Source organism: Carcharodon carcharias, chromosome 4 (genome assembly GCF_017639515.1).
Source record: "Carcharodon carcharias isolate sCarCar2 chromosome 4, sCarCar2.pri, whole genome shotgun sequence".
In the NCBI taxonomy this organism is placed as follows: Eukaryota; Metazoa; Chordata; class Chondrichthyes; order Lamniformes; family Lamnidae; genus Carcharodon; species Carcharodon carcharias.
In genome coordinates this window covers 73584148-73601839 of record NC_054470.1, presented here as the reverse complement: position 1 = coordinate 73601839, position 17692 = coordinate 73584148, and the positions used below count along the sequence as shown (strand labels likewise).

The 17692-nt window shown below is 43.1% G+C and overlaps 1 protein-coding gene across 3 annotated transcripts in view; it reads right to left on the bottom strand.

Moving 5' to 3' along the window:
• LOC121276910 overlaps positions 1-17692 on the bottom strand; it is a 144881-nt gene that overhangs the window by 126477 nt on the left and 712 nt on the right. For 2 of the 3 annotated variants that reach the window (XM_041185555.1, XM_041185557.1), the window contains exon 1: positions 9505-9630. The exons of the other annotated variant lie outside the window; for it this stretch is intronic. In XM_041185555.1, the coding sequence (XP_041041489.1) occupies positions 9505-9615 (111 nt within the window). In that variant the 5' untranslated portion in view covers positions 9616-9630. Of the gene's footprint in view, positions 1-9504; positions 9631-17692 lie in introns of those variants that run through there. 3 annotated transcript variants of the gene reach the window in all.

The following is a 17692-nucleotide window of genomic DNA, read 5'->3' as shown; positions in this document are numbered from 1 at the left end:
GTCCTATATGAATACTTTGTGTCGGTGTTCACAAGTGAGAGGGACAACATGGGTATGGAGATCAGGCAGAAGGACTGTGATATAATTAAAGAAATTAACAAAGAAAGGGAGGAGGTTCTTAGTGGTCTGGCAGGTTTAGAAGTAGATAAATCTCCAGGCCCAGATGAAATGTATCCCAGGCTGTTGAGTGAGGCAAAGGAGGAGATAGCAGGGGCGCTGGCAATAATTTTCAATACCTCTCTGGCCACAGGAGAGGTGCCAGAGGACTGGAGGATAGTCAATGTGGTACCATTATTCAAGAAGGGAGGAAGGGATAAACCAGGGAACTACAGGACAGTCTAAGCTCAGTGGTAGGGAAACTATTGGAAGCAATTCTGAGGGGCAGAATTAATCTACACTTGGAGAGGCAGGGATTAATCAAGGACAGTCAGCGTGGCTTTGTTAAGGGGAAGTCATGTCTGACCAATTTGATTGAATTTTTCGAAGAGGTGACCAGGTGTGTAGATGAGGGCAATGCATTTGACGTAGTCTACTTGGACTTCAGCAAGGCTTTTGATAAGGTTCCACATGGGAGATTGATAACGAAGGTAAGAGTCCAAAGGATCCAAGGCAATTTGGCAAATTGGATCCAGAATTGGCTGAGTGGCAGGAAGCAGAGGGTGATGGTCGAGGGTTGTTTTTGTGACTGGATGCCTGTGTCCAGTGGGGTTCTAGAGGGATTGCGGTTTGTGGTATTTATAAATGATTTAGGTTTGAATGTAGGAGGGTTGATCAGTCAGTTTGCAGATGACACGAAAATTGGTGGGGGGGTAAATAGTGAGGGGGATAGCCTTAGATTACAGGAGGATATAGACGGGCTGGTCAGATGAGCTGATCAGTGGCAAATGGAATTTAAACCAGATAAGTGAGAGGTGATGCACTTGGGCAGGACAAACAAGGCACGGGAATACATGATGAATGGTAGGACCCTGGGAAGCACCAAGTACCTTGGTGTGCATGTCCACCGGTCCCTTAAGGTAGTGGGACAGGTAGATAAGGTGGTTAAGAAGGCACATGGTATAATTGCCTTTATTAGCCAAGGCATAAAATATAACAGCAGGGAGGTTATGCTGGAACTGTATAAAACGCTGGTTAGGCCACAGCTAGGGTATTGTGTGCAGTTCTGGAATCCACATTATAGGAAGGATATGATTGCACTAGAGAGAGTGCAGAGAAGGTTTACTAGGATGTCACCTGGGCTGGAGCGATTTAGTTATGAGGAGAGATTGGATAGACTGGGGTTATTTTCCCTGGAGCAGAGTAGATTGAGGGGGGACATGATTGAGGTGTATAAAATTATGAGGGGCATAGATAGGGTAGACAGGAAGGAACTCTTGCTGTTGGTGGAGGGATCAATAACCAGGGGGCATAGATTTAATGTAAGGGGCAGGAGGTTTAGAGGGGATGTGAGGAAGAATTTTTTCACCCAGAGGGTGGTGGGAATCTGGAACTCACTGCCTGAAGGAGTGGTAGAGGCAGAAATCCTCATAACATTTAAGAGGTATTTAGATGTGCACTTGCGATGCCATGGCATACAAAGCTGTGGGCCTAGTGTTGGAAAATGGGATTCGGACCGGCACAGACTTGATGGGCCAAAGGGCCTTTTTCTGTGCTGTAGACCTCTATGACCTTTAGGTAGTCTGACCTGAAGGAGGCAAAGGATTGGTCAGTCCAGCTTCCAAAGAACATGGTCTCACTCTTGCTGTGATTTACTTTGATCTACAGAGGCAGTTTCAAATAGTAACAGATGCTCTTTATTCTGAAATTCAACAGAAGATCCAAGCAGACTAACTGCTAACTCTGGATGAGCTAACAAAGCCTTCTGTCCTTCAAGAGGAGTAAAACTCCCAGGAGCAGCAGCTTACTGGCTAAGCAGTATTGGACCAGCCCATACCTGCTTGGAAGTGGACAAGAGTATGCTTCTAGCTGGCAGCATGTAGGAACCAATAAAGAAATACAGCAATCTCATCCACAAGCAGAAGGAAGGAAATGAGGAATTGGCGACTCATTTCACCTTTTAACATGGACTACAATTCTGCTCAAGGTCATCGGCAATCAGGTCAAGTCTGCTCTGAGGTTGGTGATCCTGATCCTACAATGAACCTAGCAGGAATATCTCTGATACCTTGCGCAACTCAGGGATATATGTATGTATGGACAGCAGAGTAGATACCTGCCTCATCAGCTTGGAACAGGAAAGGGCCTTTGGCAGACTATTTCATATTCATATGATGGACGTACTCTCCAAACAGGGTCGAGGAGGAAATCTGCAATTGGATCCAACTGCTCTACACCAACATCAGGAAAGCAGTTTTCATCAGTGGGTGAGAATTGGAAAGTTGTCTGTTCAAATCTGGAGTCAGGCAGGGTGTCTACTCTCCCTGGTTTTGTCTGTATGTTGTATCAAACTGCTGAGTCCATCAGGAAGGATGCAGGCATATGACAGCATAATCCCCGACATCACCTAGCTCTAATCTAAAAATGATGCCCCCTTTTCTGGACTCTCACAAAAGCCTAGTCCATCTAACCTGTCCCCATAACTTAACACTTTCAGCCTTGGTACCATGCTAATGAATCAATGCTGCACCCCAGTTGAAGCCATTATATCCATTCAGGGATGGGTGGTGCCAGAATTGAACATATCACTCCAGGGAGAGAATAACCAAAGCTCCAATTCAATCACACTATATTCCAAGCACCACCTCACCAAACAAGATAAAAGTCGACATTCCATTAGCCATTTCTTTTGTACCTGTCCACAAGTATTTATTGATTTCTGTACTCAAACTCTAAATTACCCTGCTCATATCCAGTTCCTAGCTATCACACCATTTAGAAAATACTCCGATTTATTTTTATGATCAAATGAATATCGTCACAACGTCACATTGAATTGTCACAGTTTTGCCCACTCACCTGATCTATCAATGTTCAATGCGACTTTCTGCTCCCATCTACACTATTTACCGTGCCATCTAACTTCCGAAAACTTAGGTATATGGCTCTCTTCAGCCAAGTCATTTACAAATATAGAGAAAAGCTGTGGCCCCTGTACAGCCCCTGTACAGATCCCAGGGGTCACCAATAGTCACATCCAATTACCGAAGCAGTCCGTGTTCATATGCAACAAGACCTGGGCAATATTCAGTCTTAGGCTGACAAGTACCAAATAACAAGTGCCAGGCAACGGCCATCTCCAACAATAATGAACCTAACCATCACTCTTTGACATTCAATGGATTACCATCGCTGAATTAAGGAAAGCCAGCATGGATTTCGAAAGGGAAAATCGTGTTTAACTAACTTGGAATTTTTTGACGAGGTAACAGAGAAGTTGATGAGGGCAATGCTGTTGATGTGGTGAATATGGATTTCCAAAAGGTGTTTGATATAATACCATACAACAGACTTGTGAGCAAAATTATAGCTCATGGAATAAAAGAATCAGTAGCAACGTGGATACAAAATTGGCTGAGTGACAGGAAATAAAGAGTCATGGTTGATGGATGTTTATCGGGCTGGTGGAAGGCTTGTAGTGGAGTCCCCCAGGGCTCAGTGGTGGGACACTCGCTTTTCCTAAGACCTATCAATGACCTGGACCTTAGTGTTCAGTGCATAATTTCAAAGTTTGTGGCTGACATGAAACTTGGAAGCATTGTGAACTGTGAGGAGGAAACTGTAGCACTTCAAAAGGACATAAACAAGTTGATGGAATGCGTGGACAAGTGGCAGAAGCAGTTCAATGTGGAGAAATGTGAAGTGATTCATTATGGTAGAAAGAACATGGAGAAGCAATATAAAATAAAGGGTACAACTCTAAAAGGGGGACAGGAGAAGTGGGACCTGGGTGTATATGTGCATAAGTCATCGAAAGTGGCAGGACAGATTGAGATAGCGGTTAATAAAGCACACAGTGTCCTAGCCTTTATTAATAGGGGAATAGAGTACAAGAGCAAGGAGGTTATTTTGAACTTGGATAAGTCACTAGTTTGGCCTCAGCTGAAGTATTGCATCCAGTTCTGGGTGGTGCACTTTAAGAAGTATGTGAAGGCATTGAAGAGTGCAGAAAAGATTCAAGAGAATGGCTCCAGTGATGAGGAACTTCGGTTACCAAGGTAGGTTGGAGAAGTTAGGACTGTTTTCTTTGGAGAAAAGAAGGCTGAGAGGAGATTTGATAGAGGTCTTCAAAATCATGAGCGGTCTGGCCAGAGTCGATAAGGAGAAATTGTTCCTACTGCACAAAGGAGCAAGAATGAGAGGGCACAGATATAAAGTAATTGGCAAAAAAAAGCAAAAGCGATATGAGAAAAAACTTCTTCATGCAGCAAGTGATTAAGGTCTGGAATGCACTGCCCAAGAGTGTGGTGGAGGCAAGTTCAATCAAAAGAAAATTAGACTAGTGAAAAGGAAGTATGTGCAGGATTATGGGGAGAAGGTGGGAGAATGACATTAAGTGAATTTGGAGAGCTGGTGCTGACATGATGGGCCAAATAGCCTCCTTCTGTCCTGCAACAATTCTGTGATTCTGTAAAAAAAAATCTCCACACCTCCCCCTTGATTCTTTTGCCAATCTGGTGATTTGTAAATTTAAATCAGAAGTTCTGATTGAAATAGGGAAACAACAGATTTATCATGAACCATTGCTATCTCAGCCTCCACTGAAGGTCCCCAACATCACAGATTCCAGTCTTCAGCCTATTTGATTCACTCCACGATATCAAGAAACGGCTGAAGGCACGGGATACTGCAAAGGCTCTGGGGCCTGACAATATTCCAGCAACAGTACTGAAGACTTGTGCTCCAGAACTTGCCACGCCCCTAGCTAAGTTGTTCCAGTACAGCGACAACACTGACATCTAACTGGCAATGTGGAAAGTTTCCCAGGTATGTCCTGTACACAAAAAGCAGGGCAAATCCAACCCAGCCAATTACCATCCCATCAGGCCACTTTCCATCATCAGTAAAGTAACGGAACGGGTCATCAATAGTGCTATCGAGTGGCACTTGCTTAGCAATACTGCCTCACTGATGCTCAGTTTGGGTTCCGCCAGGGTCACTCAGCTTCTCACCTCATTACAGCCTTGGTTCAAACATGGACAAAACAGCTGAACTCCCGAGGTGAGGTGAGTGTGACTGCCCTCGACATCAAGGCAGCATTTGACCGAGTGTGGCATCAAGGAGCCCTAGCAAAACTGGAGTCAATGAGAATCAGGGGGAAACTCTACATTGGTTGGAGTCATGCCTAGCACAAAGGAAGATGACTGTGGTTGTTGGAGGTCAATCATCTCAGACCCAGAACATCACTGCAGGAGTTCCTCAGGGTACAGTCCTAGGCTCAAGCATCTTCAGCTGCTTCATCAATGACCCTGCTTCCAATGTAAGGTCAGAAGTGGGGATGATCGGTGATTATTGCAAAATGTTCAGCACCATTCACAACTCCTCAGATACTGAAGCAGTCCATATCCAAATGCAGCAAGACCTGGACAATATTCAGTCTTGGGCTGACAAGTGTCAAGTAACATTCACGCCATACAAGTGCCAGGCAATGACCATCTCCAACAATAATGAACCTAACCATCACCTTTTGACATTCAATGGCATTACCATCGTTGAATCCCCCTCTATCAACATCCAGTGGTTACCACTGACCAGAAACAGAACTTTACCAGCCATATAAATACTGTGGCTACAAGAGCAAGTCAGAGGCTGGGAACTCTGGTGAGTAACTCACCGCTGGACTCCCCAAAGCCTGTCCACCATCTACAAGGCACGAGTCAGGAGTGTGATGGAATACCCTCCATTTGCCTGGATGAGTGCAGCTCCAACAACACAAGAAGCTCAACACCATCCAAGACAAAGCAGCCCACTTGATTGGCACACCATTCACCACCTTAAACATTCACTCTCTACATACTGACACACAGTGCCAGCAGCGTGTACCATCTACAAGATGCACTGCAACAACTCACCTAGGCTCCTTCGACAGTACCTTCCAGTCTACTGCCTAGAAAGACAAGGGTAACAGATGCATGTTGCCATCACCACCTGCAAGTTCACCTTCAAGCCTCACGCCATGGAACAATATCACCATTCCTTCACTGTTGCTGGCCAAAATCCTGAAACTTCCCTTCCTGCAACACAGACTTCATTGCCACCACCTTCTCAAGGTCAGTTAGGGATGCACAATAAATGCCAGCCTAGCCAGTGATGCCCATATCCCATGAATAGGTAAAAAAAAAAAATCCTGCCAATTTAAGTACACACCCTTTATCCCTACTGCTTCCTGACCAATTTCCTATCCAAGGTAAAAGGCCGTCTCAAATTCCATGAACTCTCCTTCCATCTCTTACGTGAAATCTTGTTGAGTGCCTTCTGGAAATCCATATAAATAGCACCCAGACATTCTCTGATCTACCATATTTGTTACCTCATTAAACTCAACTGGGTTCATTACACATGACAAATCCACACTGGCTCTCTGATCAGCTCACATTTGTTCAAATAGTCAATCTGTCGCTCAATTTCCCCACAATTGCCATTAGACTAATAGGCTTATAATTGCCTGGTTTATCTCACCAATTCTTCTTAAATAATGGAATGACACTGGCAGTTTTACAATCCCCAAGGAGACAACTTCTGAATGGAGTGTGCTTTGGAAGGTCATGACTAAAGCAGTGATAAATTCCTTATCTGCTCCTTTTACTACCCTGGGGTGAAAACCAATGGTCCTAAAGATTATTGTCTTTAATCTCATTAGTTGCTCCATCATGTTTTCACTACAGTGAATATTTTTGGTCCCTCTCCTTGATTTATATTGAGTTATCCTTGCATTTCTGGTATTTCATCCTCAACTGCAAAGACTGATACAAAGTAGCTTTTTCATAAATCTGCTATTTCCTGATTTCCAATTATAATATCACCTGCATCAGTCATTTAAGGGGTCAGGTTATGTTTAGCTACCTACCCTCTTTACATATGTTTTTAAAAACCTTTAGTGTTTTCCTTGATGTCACTCAAGCTTTTTCTCATATGCTCCTTTTGCAGTTTTTACCACTTTCTTTGGATCCATTTGCTGTCCTTTATATCTCTTCCGGTCCACAGGACTGGTACTTTTTTTTTAACCTTCTTAGAACCCCTTTCTTTTAAATGTTCACTATCTCTCATTTCCCTTGTTAGTCAAGGTTATTTAATTCCACAAGTAGAGCTCTTGCCCTTTAAGACTATATACCAGCTTTGTATTTCACCAGATACTTTTTTTTGAACACCTCCCTCTGCTCATCCATCTGTTAATAGTTCTGCACAGTCAGTTGGCCAATTTTTGCCTCGTTCCTCCAAAGTCAGCCTTACCAAATGCAAAACCAAGGTTTTGCGAATTGCCCTTCTCCCTCTCAAACCCATTAAAATTCAGTCATATTATGGTCATTATTAGCTAGGTGCTCCCTTGCCATTAGATTATTGACTAATTCAGGATCGTTGCTCAATCTAAAATGGCTTATTTTCGTGTTTCAAGAACATGTTGCTCCAGAATACACAATCTATTCAGTGTCTTTGGGACTTCAGCTGTTTTGACTCTGTGTGAAAATAAAAATCGCCTGTTAGAACTACTTTATTTTTGGAACAAGCTTTACTGATCTCCAGGCTGAGGTGTCTCGCCAGTTAATCACTGGCATCTGCAGAAATATACAGGTAAGCAATTCCCAAAGCTTCGCAGTTTTCTATTCTTAATCAGACTCAGTGTTAAAACTACCTGCTCAGCTTTATTGATTTCCCATCTTTCTAATGCCATAATCAATATTGCTGCTCTTTTTTCTATTTCTCTGAGCTTCCGAAAGCCTCTATAACCTGCAATGTTTGTCTTCCAGTCATGGGCAGCTTGTAGCCAAGTTTTAGTGATGTCCAAACTCCAAACTATTTAAACCACATTTACATTTTTAATTCAATTATTTTATTCTTTCTGCCACAAGCATTTGTATATGGAACTTTTAATTGAACAATAGGCCCTGTCCTGCCCTGATGTTTTTAAACACACATTTTCACTTCACTTCTGTTTTGTTTTTCAATTACCTTGTTATTAGCTAATATTTACGTTACTTTTCACATTATCGATGACCTAGGATTTTCCTCGTCCTTTTTTTTAAAAAAAAAGAATATTTTGACTCTATATTTCTGTCCGAGACCCCATCATAAATGATGCCCCCACCCCACACCCTTTCTATTGGTTCAAAGTCCTTTCAAGAGGCCAATCATCCTTTCAGTAAGAACTGTTTCCAGCCAAGTGAAGCCCATCCAGACGGTACAGCTCCTTAAGCTCGTGCTGGTGCCAGGATCCCACCTCTGTCACCAAATCTTTATCCGCATTATGTTTCGATTTTCCTAATCTTTTCAACCTTATACCAATTTCCAAGTGGCTCAAGTAATAGTTATCTTCAAGGTTCTGCCTTTTAATTTAGCTCCTATCTCCTGGTATTCCCTCAGTAGGATCTGCTCCTTGTTTTTTTCAAATTTCCTCATCCTGACGATTCTCAAAAAATAAACCTTCCCATCTCATTCAAATTTATTTTCCAACCACATCAAAGTGCCCTTGCCCTGACATATTCTTCAAATTCTTGATTGTGGCTGCAGAGCATTATCCCTGTAATGGTTATAGGGAATTCAACAATCTTGTTTCAAATCTGTTCCTCCCCGTTTTGCAGAGCCCTTTGCTCCTAGTGCCTGGATCAAAATTGTGGTGTTTTCCAAGTCTTTCTTCTCATCCTCACAGGTAACAAGTAACTTGTACCCAAGAGTCAGCTGTGGCTCAGTTAACTGCACTCTCTCCGGAGTCAGAAGTGGGTTCAAATTCTACCCCAAAAACTTGAGCACCAAAATCTAGGCTGACACTCCAGTGCAACATGGAGGGACTGCTGCGCTGCCAGAGGCACTGCCCTTCAATGAAGTTAAACTGAGGCCAGGGTAAGTTAGCTTACAGTTAGCGTGCGGTTCAGAATATTGCCAACAGCACTAGTCCAATTCCTGTTCCAGCTAAGGTAGACCTGAGGCCTGCTTTGTCGCCCTGTGTCCGAGAGTGGAAGGCAATGACAAACCACCATTGACAAAAATGACCAAGAAAAATAGCTCAGGATGAAACATCAGCAGGTAATGAGCCAAGGATCTGCCTTCAGGCCGAGCACTCATGAGTGAATGAAAGAGAGGCCCTGGATCCCTGCTCAGGTGACTGTATGAGATACAATGACACTACCATGAAGAGGAGTTATTCCCAGCGTCCTCAATGTGTATCACTGAATCAACATCACGAAGAAACAAACAAACTGACCATTATCACTTTGTTGTTTGCTATGAGCAAATTGGCTGCCACGTTTGCTGCATTACAACAATGAATACGTTTCAAAAAGTACTTCATTAGTTGTAAGGTGCTTTGGGTGTGTCCAGTGGGCATGAAAAGCACCACATAAATGCTAGACTTACTTTCTTTTGGTCGACAGGGCAAGTGTCTGCAGGACCTCGTCCTCTTGAGGACACCTCCTCAGGGCTGGAGAGGAACTTGGAGTGGGAGGGGAGGGATCCAGTTGTCATCATTCACGCTGGTGCCAACAGCATTGATAGGGCTAGAAAGGAAGTTCTGCTGAAAGAATGTTAGGAGCTAAATTAAAAAGCAGAACCTCCAAGGTAATAATCTCAGGATTACTACCTGAGCCATGGGCAAACTGGCAAAGGTTAAATAAAGTCAGTGTTAAATGTGTGGCTCAAAGATTGGTATGTGGGGGGAATAGGTTTCAGTTCATGGGGTACTGGCATTAGTGCTGGGGTAGAAGGGAGCTGTTCCAGTGAGACAGGCTTCACGAACTGTGCTGGGACCAGTGTCCTGACGAACCGAATAACTAGGGCTGTAGAGAGGGCTTTAAACTAAATAGAGGGGGGCGGGGGGGGGGGGGGGTTCTGGAAAGGGGCTACATAGGCTTACAAAGCAAAAGGATATGGTGACCTTGCAAGGAAGCTATTTAGGTAATGACACCCAGAGAGGAACAGACTGTACAAACATAAAAAAACAGCAGCAAATAGGGTCAAAGGGGGAAAAAAAGGTAAAAAGGCTAAATTAATGGCTCTTTACTTAAATGCATTCGGAACAAAATAAATAAATTAACGGCACAAATACAGGTTAATGGATATGATCTTATAGCCACTGCCGAGACGTGGTTACAAGGAGGTCAAAGCTGGGAGCTAAATATTCACGGGTATGTGACTTTTCGAAAGGGCAAGCAGGAGTGAAAGGGTGGTGGAATAGCTCTGTTAGTACGAGTTGGAAAAACTACGATAGCAAGAAAGGATCTTGGATTGGAAGATGTAGAATCCACATGGGTGGAGGGAAGAAATAACAAGGGGAAGCCGACACTGGTGGGAGTAGTCTATAGGCCCCCTAACAGTAGCTATACTGTAGGACAGAGAATAAATCAGGAGATAAAAAGGGCATGTAAAAATGGCAACGCATTAATCATGGGTGACTTTAATCTTCATGTAGATTGGGAAAATCATATCGGCAGAGGTAGCCATGAGCAAGAATTCATAGCGTGCATTCAAGACTGCTTCCTAGAACAATATTTTGTGGATCCAACCAGGGATCAGGCTATTTTGGATCTGGCAATGTGTAATGAGGCAGGTTTAATAAATGATCTCAGAGTAAAAGATACCCTGGAAAACAGTGATCATAACATGATAGAATTTAGCATTCAGTTTGAGAGTGAAAAACTTGGGTCGGAAACAACTGTGCTAAACTTAAATAAGGGTAATTACAAAGGAATGAGGGCAGAGTTGGCTGGAGTGGACTGCGATAGAATTTTAGCAGAAAAAACGGTTGATGAACAACGGCAGATTTTTAAGAAAATAATTCAGGACTCACAACAAAGATATATCCCATTGAGGAAGAAGGATTCAAGGAAGGGGATAAACCAACCATGGTTAACCAAGGAAGTTAAAGATAGTTTCAAATTAAAAGAAAAAACATACAATGTGGCAAAGGCTAATAGTAAGCCAGGGGATTGGGAAAGTTTTAAAAACCAACAGAAGATGACCAAAAAAATAATAAAAAGGGAGAAAATAAACTTGAGTATAAACTAGCAAGTAATATAAATACAGACAATAAGAGCTTCTTTAAATTTATAAAAAGGAAGAGAAAGACCAAAGTTAACATAGGCCCCTCAAAGAATGAGGCTGGGGAGATAATAATGGGGAACCAGGAAATGGCAGGGGAGTTGAATAAATACTTTGCTTCAATCTTCACGGTAGAAGACACTAATAACATTCCAAAAATACTAAATAATCAAGAGACAAAAGAGGGGAGGCAATAAATACAATAATTATAACTAGAGAAAATGTACTAGGGAAACTAATGGGGTTAAAGGCCGATAAGTCCCCTGGACCAGATGGGTTGCATCCTAGGGTATTAAAGGAAGTAGCTACAGAGATAGTGGGTGCACTAATAGTAATCTTCCAAGAATCTTTAGATTCTGGAAAAGTCCCAGAGGATCGGAAAACTGCCAATGTAGCACCCTTATTCAAAAAGGGAGGGAGACAAAAAAACAGGTAACTAAAGGCCTGTTACCTTAACATCTGCCATTGGGAAAATGTTAGAGTCTATTATAAAAGGATGTTATAGCAGAGCATTTAGAAATGCATAATATAATCAAGCAGAGTCAGCATGGCTTCATGAAGGGGAAATCATGCCTGATAAATTTATTAGTTATTTGAAGAGGTAACAAACAGGATAGATAAAGGGGAAACCAGTAGATGTAATATATTTGGATTTCCAAAAGGTACCACACGTAAGGCTACTTAATAAGATAAGAGCCCACAATGTTGGGGGTTATATATTAACATGGACAGATGATTGGCTAATTAATAGAAGACAGAGAGTTGGGATAAGGGGGGCATTTATAGGATGGCAACCTGTAACTAGTGGAGTGCCTCAGGGATCAGTGCTGGGGCCTCAATTATTTACAATACATATTAATGACTTGGATGAGGGAAGTGAACGTACAATCACCAAATTTGTGGATGATACAAAAATAGCTGGAAAGGCAAGTGGTGAGGATGACACAAGGAGTCTACAGAGGGATATAAGCAGGTTAAGTGAGTGGGCAAAAAAGTGGCAGATGGAAAATAATGTGGGAAAATGTGAGATTATGCATTTTGGCAGGAAGAATAGAGGAGCTGAATATTATTTAAATGGAGAAAGGCTTCAGACAGCTGCAGCAGAGGGATTTGAGATTCCTTGTGCATGAATCCCAAAAAGCTAACATACAAATTCAACAGGTAATAGGGAGAGCAAATAGAATGTTGGCCCTTATTTCAAAGTGAACAGAGTATAAAAATAGGGAAGTCTTACTAAAACTATACAAGGCACTAGTTAGACCATACCTAGAATACTGTGAACAGTTTTGGTCCCCTTAGCTAAGAAAGATATACTGGCATTGGAGGCAATCCAGAGAAGGTTTATTAGGTTGATCCTGGGTATGAAGAGATTTTCTTATGAGAAGAGGTTGAGTAGGTTGGGCCTGTACTCATTGGAGTTTAGAAGAATGAGAGGCCACCTTATTGAAACATATAAGATTCTTAGGGGGCTTGAAAGGATAGATGCTGAGAGGTTGTTTCCCCTTGTGGGTGAGTCTAGGACCAGAGGGCATAATCTCAGAGTAAGGGGTCGCCCATTTAAAATAGAGGTGAGGAATTTCTTCTCTGAGGGCAGTTAATCTGTGGAATTCTTTACTGCAGAGAGCTGTAGAAGCTGAGTCATTAAGTATATTCAAGGCGGAGATAGACAGATTTTTAATCAGTAAGGGAATCAAGGGTTATGGGGAAAAGACAAGGAAGTAGATTGAGGATTATCAGATCAGCCACAATCTCACTGAATGGCGGAGACTCGATGGGCCAAATGGCCTACTTACGTTCCTACATCTTATGGTCTTCTCCATTTTCCTACAGTTCCCCTCACTCTGCTGACTGCAGTTGTAATTATCTATGTATGCAGCATATGGCAGTACTGCAGCATGAGATTACCTGTATATTGCTTAATCATAGATTCACAGTCATAGGGTCTAAGGGATGTTGATATCGAGGTGGTGTGGAGATGTTGAACTCTGCAAATACTGATGCGAAGTCCCTGGATCTGGGAATTGTGGAACATAATTTTTTCAAAAACACTGTACTCAATTATTATTTTAGTAAAAGCAAGGTTTAAAAAGAAACATTAATGGTGGCTTCCAGTGCTGCTAAAATCCATGATTTTCCTCACTATTAAGAGCCAGATACCTACTGCTAACTTGGTATAACCACATTGTTATGCATCCTGGACTTTAAAGAAGGTGATAAACATCGAGTAGAATAAAAAACTTTATTTTTTAAAGCAGCCTTGAAATGGCGAGAGATTGTAGAAGTCTGAGATTCAGAGGGATCTGGGTGTTCTAGTGCATAAATCAAAAAAGACTAATATGCAGGTACAGTAAGTAATTCGGAAAGCTAATAGAATGTTATCATTTATTACGAGGTGAATTGAATACAAAAGTAGGGAGGTAATGCTTCAATTGTACAGGGGACTGGCTAGACCACATCTGGAATACTGTGTGCAGTATTGCTCTCCTTATTTAAGGAAAGATGTAAATGCATTAGCAGTTCAGCGAAGGTTTACTAGACCAGGAATGGGGTGGATGGTCTTATGAAGAAAGGCTGGACAGGTTAGGCTTGTATCTACTGGAGTTTAGACGAGTAAGAGGTGACTTGATCAAAACCTTTAAGATTCTGAGGGGCCTTGACAGAGTGGATGTGGAGAAGATGTTTCCTCTTGTGGGAGAATCCAGAACTAGGGGGTCACTGTTTAAAAATAAGGGGCCGCTCATTTAAAACAGAGATGAGGAGAACTTTTTTCTCTGAAGGTCGTGAATCTTTGGAACACTCTTCCTCAAAAGGCAGTGAAAGCAGGGTCTTTGAATATTTTTAAGGCAGGGCTAGATAGATTCTTGATTAACAAGGGTGAAAGGTTATCGGGGTAGGTGGAGGTTACAATCAGGTCAGCCATAATCGTTTTGAATGGCAGAGCAAGCTTGAAGGGCTGAGTGGCCTACTCTTGCTCCTAGTTCATAAGCAAGTTGCATTTTCACATGAACAGCTACACAATTTAATAACCAGTGGTAATAATTCCATGTAATACAGAATTTGACGTGGTAACCATAAATCACTGACTGACAATACACTACACATTATAATCTACTTTTGGTAAATAAGTTATTCCTATAAAAATATTTTGAAATGTATAGCATGTGAAGCTTTTTTAGTGCACAAAGAAATGACCTAACAATTTTAATTAACATAGTAAAACACTCCTATTATTGTAAACAACATATCCTCTCATGCACCATCAGCAATAGCACAACAAATCCAACTGTAAAATCATGAAAATAAATGTTATAATCCGTTACAATAGCTATAAATAGAGAAAATCACATTTATGGTTTTGAATCCACTTTAGTTAAAATTGAAAAAACAAATCACAACTCTAATTTCTCTGACGTACCTGCAACTAGCAAACTCTTAATTTTACAAAATGCAAAACTCAAACTAATCAAATTGTTGAACAAAAATTGTCAAAACCAATTCAAGCACCATTTTCCTTTTATTTCTAATGAGAGAGAGAGAGAAAGAGAGGTGGGAGACAGTAAAAAAATGAGAGAAAATGCACAATAGAAAAAAAGAGGGAAATTGATAGAAAAAACTCTAACAGCACCTTGAATTTTCTATTAATCATTGCTTTCAATGTCGAGTTGCTTTTGCCTCGTGGCTTTGATCACCATTATCTGTTCTTTATAGTTAGAAATAACAAGCTATTAAATATATTGGAAATATCCAACATGCAAGTCTAAATTGCCTTATTCTTCTTCATATCCACCACCCCAGCCATTATTAATCTCTCCAAACTACCACAACTCTCACAACTGCTCATTTCTCAGCTCCAATATCAGATTCTACACCAGTCCCAAATTCATACTAGCATAGCCTTCCAGCCCAAACATCCTCTTTCAAATACGAGTAGCACAGAAGATTCAACTTCCCTCGAGCAATGCCATGAAAAGTATCAACACTCTACATTTACATAATGCTTTATTACAATAAGTCCCAAGGCCTCTTACAGGATTAATTCAACAGAAAAAGTTCAACACCGGGTCACATAGAAATATTAATCAGGCCACCAAAGGTACATTTCTAAGGAGCATCTTAAAGGAGGAAAGGAAGATAGAGAGATTTTAGCAAGAAATTCAACAGCTGAGGGCCCAGGCAGCTGCCATTGGTGGGGCAATGGAAATTCAGGACAAGCAGAGGTCTTAGAGGGCTGGCTAATATTACGAAAATAGGCAGGGGCCTTAACCACATCCAACTCATTTCACACGTTTTAGGCCTCCCTTCTCCTCCCTCCTGGAACCAGATTCACCTTCCAGCCCACCAGCCTACACAATCAACAGACCATTCTCCACCACCTTCAGCGTGAATCAGCCAGCCACACTATTTCAGTATATGCCCTCCATGGCACCAAGGTCCACTCCAGCATCATCCCATACCACTTGGGACTCCTTCCCACAACACCTTTCCATGCAAAATGGACAAGAACAGCAGGCGTGTGGGTACACCATCCCCTACCACCACCCCTTCAAGCCAAACACAATCCTGACTTGGAATTATATCATTGCTCCTTCACTGTCACTCAGTCAAAATCCAGGACCTCCATTCCAAATAGCACTGTGGATGTTCCTACACCACATGAACTACAGCAGCTCACCAACACCTTCTCAAGGGCAATCAGGGACAGACAACAAATGCTGGCTTTGCCAGTGACATTCACATCCCATGAAAGAATAAGAAAAATAGGGCAAGAGCTGCAACATCTGCCCTTTCACCTCTTCCCTTCCCAATGTCCATGGCTCCAAACATTCTTTCCTGCTGAGACAGTGATTGACTCATACTCATTCCAACCTTTGTGTACTATACTTGCTGCTCACAATACAATATCCTCTACATCAGGAAGGCCAAACACAAACTGAATGATCGCTTTGCTGAACACTTCATTCAATTCACAAGTGCAACCCTGAGCTTCCAATTGCTTGCCACTTCAATTCTCCATTCCATTTGCAATCTAATCTCCATCCTTGGCCTCCTACATTCTTCCAATTAGACAATGCAAATTCCAGGAACAGTGCCACATCTTTCCACTAGGTACTTAACAATCCTTTGGCCTTAACTCTAACATCAATAACTCCAGACCTCAACTACAGTTCCCATTTTTCTCTCAGATAGTAAGTGAGAGTGCACCAGCATTTCCAAGGAATGTGGAAGGCAGTGGGATGGGGAATCCCTCTGCAGGCATAGCTAACAGGGTGGTCTGCACCCCTTACGTCACTTGTCTTTTCCTTCCACCATATTCCCAAGTCACTGGAATGCATTCTATGATCTCCTAATTATCCCATGCTTTGTGCCCCTCCACCACCACCCCCCAGCACCGACTTCTGATATTCTACAGTAACGAAACATCCTCTGTCCAGCCCAAGAACCCACTAGGATCTCATCATTCCTCCAACACTAAATTTTAATTGCTCCACCAGTGGCAGCCATAACATCAGCTACCTTGGCCCCAAGCTTCCTTAAAAATCTTGCATCTCTAACTCACTGTCATCCTGCAAGATGCTCCATAAAATCTACTTCTTCCTGTGCTAATATCTCACATGGCTCTATGCCAAATTATGTTTGACAGCGCTCCTTGGGTACTGTTTTACAACATTTACAGGCACTGTAACATCTTCTGGTCCAGACAAAGGGTCATTGTCCTCAAATGTTAACCCGACCTCTGCAGATCCTGTCTGACTTGCTGATTGCTTCCTGCATTTTCTATCTTTCCAATCCCTTACCAGCTGAAGACATATCCACATCCCTTCTGTAAATGGATGCGTTCACATCATCGTTATAGTTAACATCTTTGTGTCAGCACCTTATTGGGACTGAGGGTAGGGGGTTACCTACGGACTCTTTGTGGTGCATTCTTAAGAATCATCAGCACAAATTGCTCCAAGCAGCAGTGATAGATTATAGCCATCACCCCCACCCCTCACCCCGACTATGGGAACGACTCTCCCCACACCCCCCCCTCACGTCACCCCGGTAACGGCACGTCCCCCCACCCCCCTCAACCCCGACAACGGCACGTCCCCACCACACCCCCACCCCCCCCGACGCGCCCCCCCCCCCCCACCCCCCCCGACGCGCCCCCCCCCCCCCACCCCCCCCCGACAACGGCACGTCCCCACCCCCCCACCCCGACAACGGCAACGCACCCCCCTCACACCCCGACAACGGCAACGCACCCCCCCCCACCCCGACAACGGCAACGCACCACCCCCCTCACCCCGACAACGGCAACGCACCCCCCCCCTCACCCCGACAACGGCAACGCACCCCCCCCCCACCCCGACAACGGCAACGCACCCCCCCCCTCACCCCGACAACGGCAACGCATCCCCCCCACCCCGACAACGCACTCCCCCCCTCACCCCGACAACGCACTCCCCCCCTCACCCCGACAACGGCAACGCACCCCCCCCCCTCACCCCGACAACGGCAACGC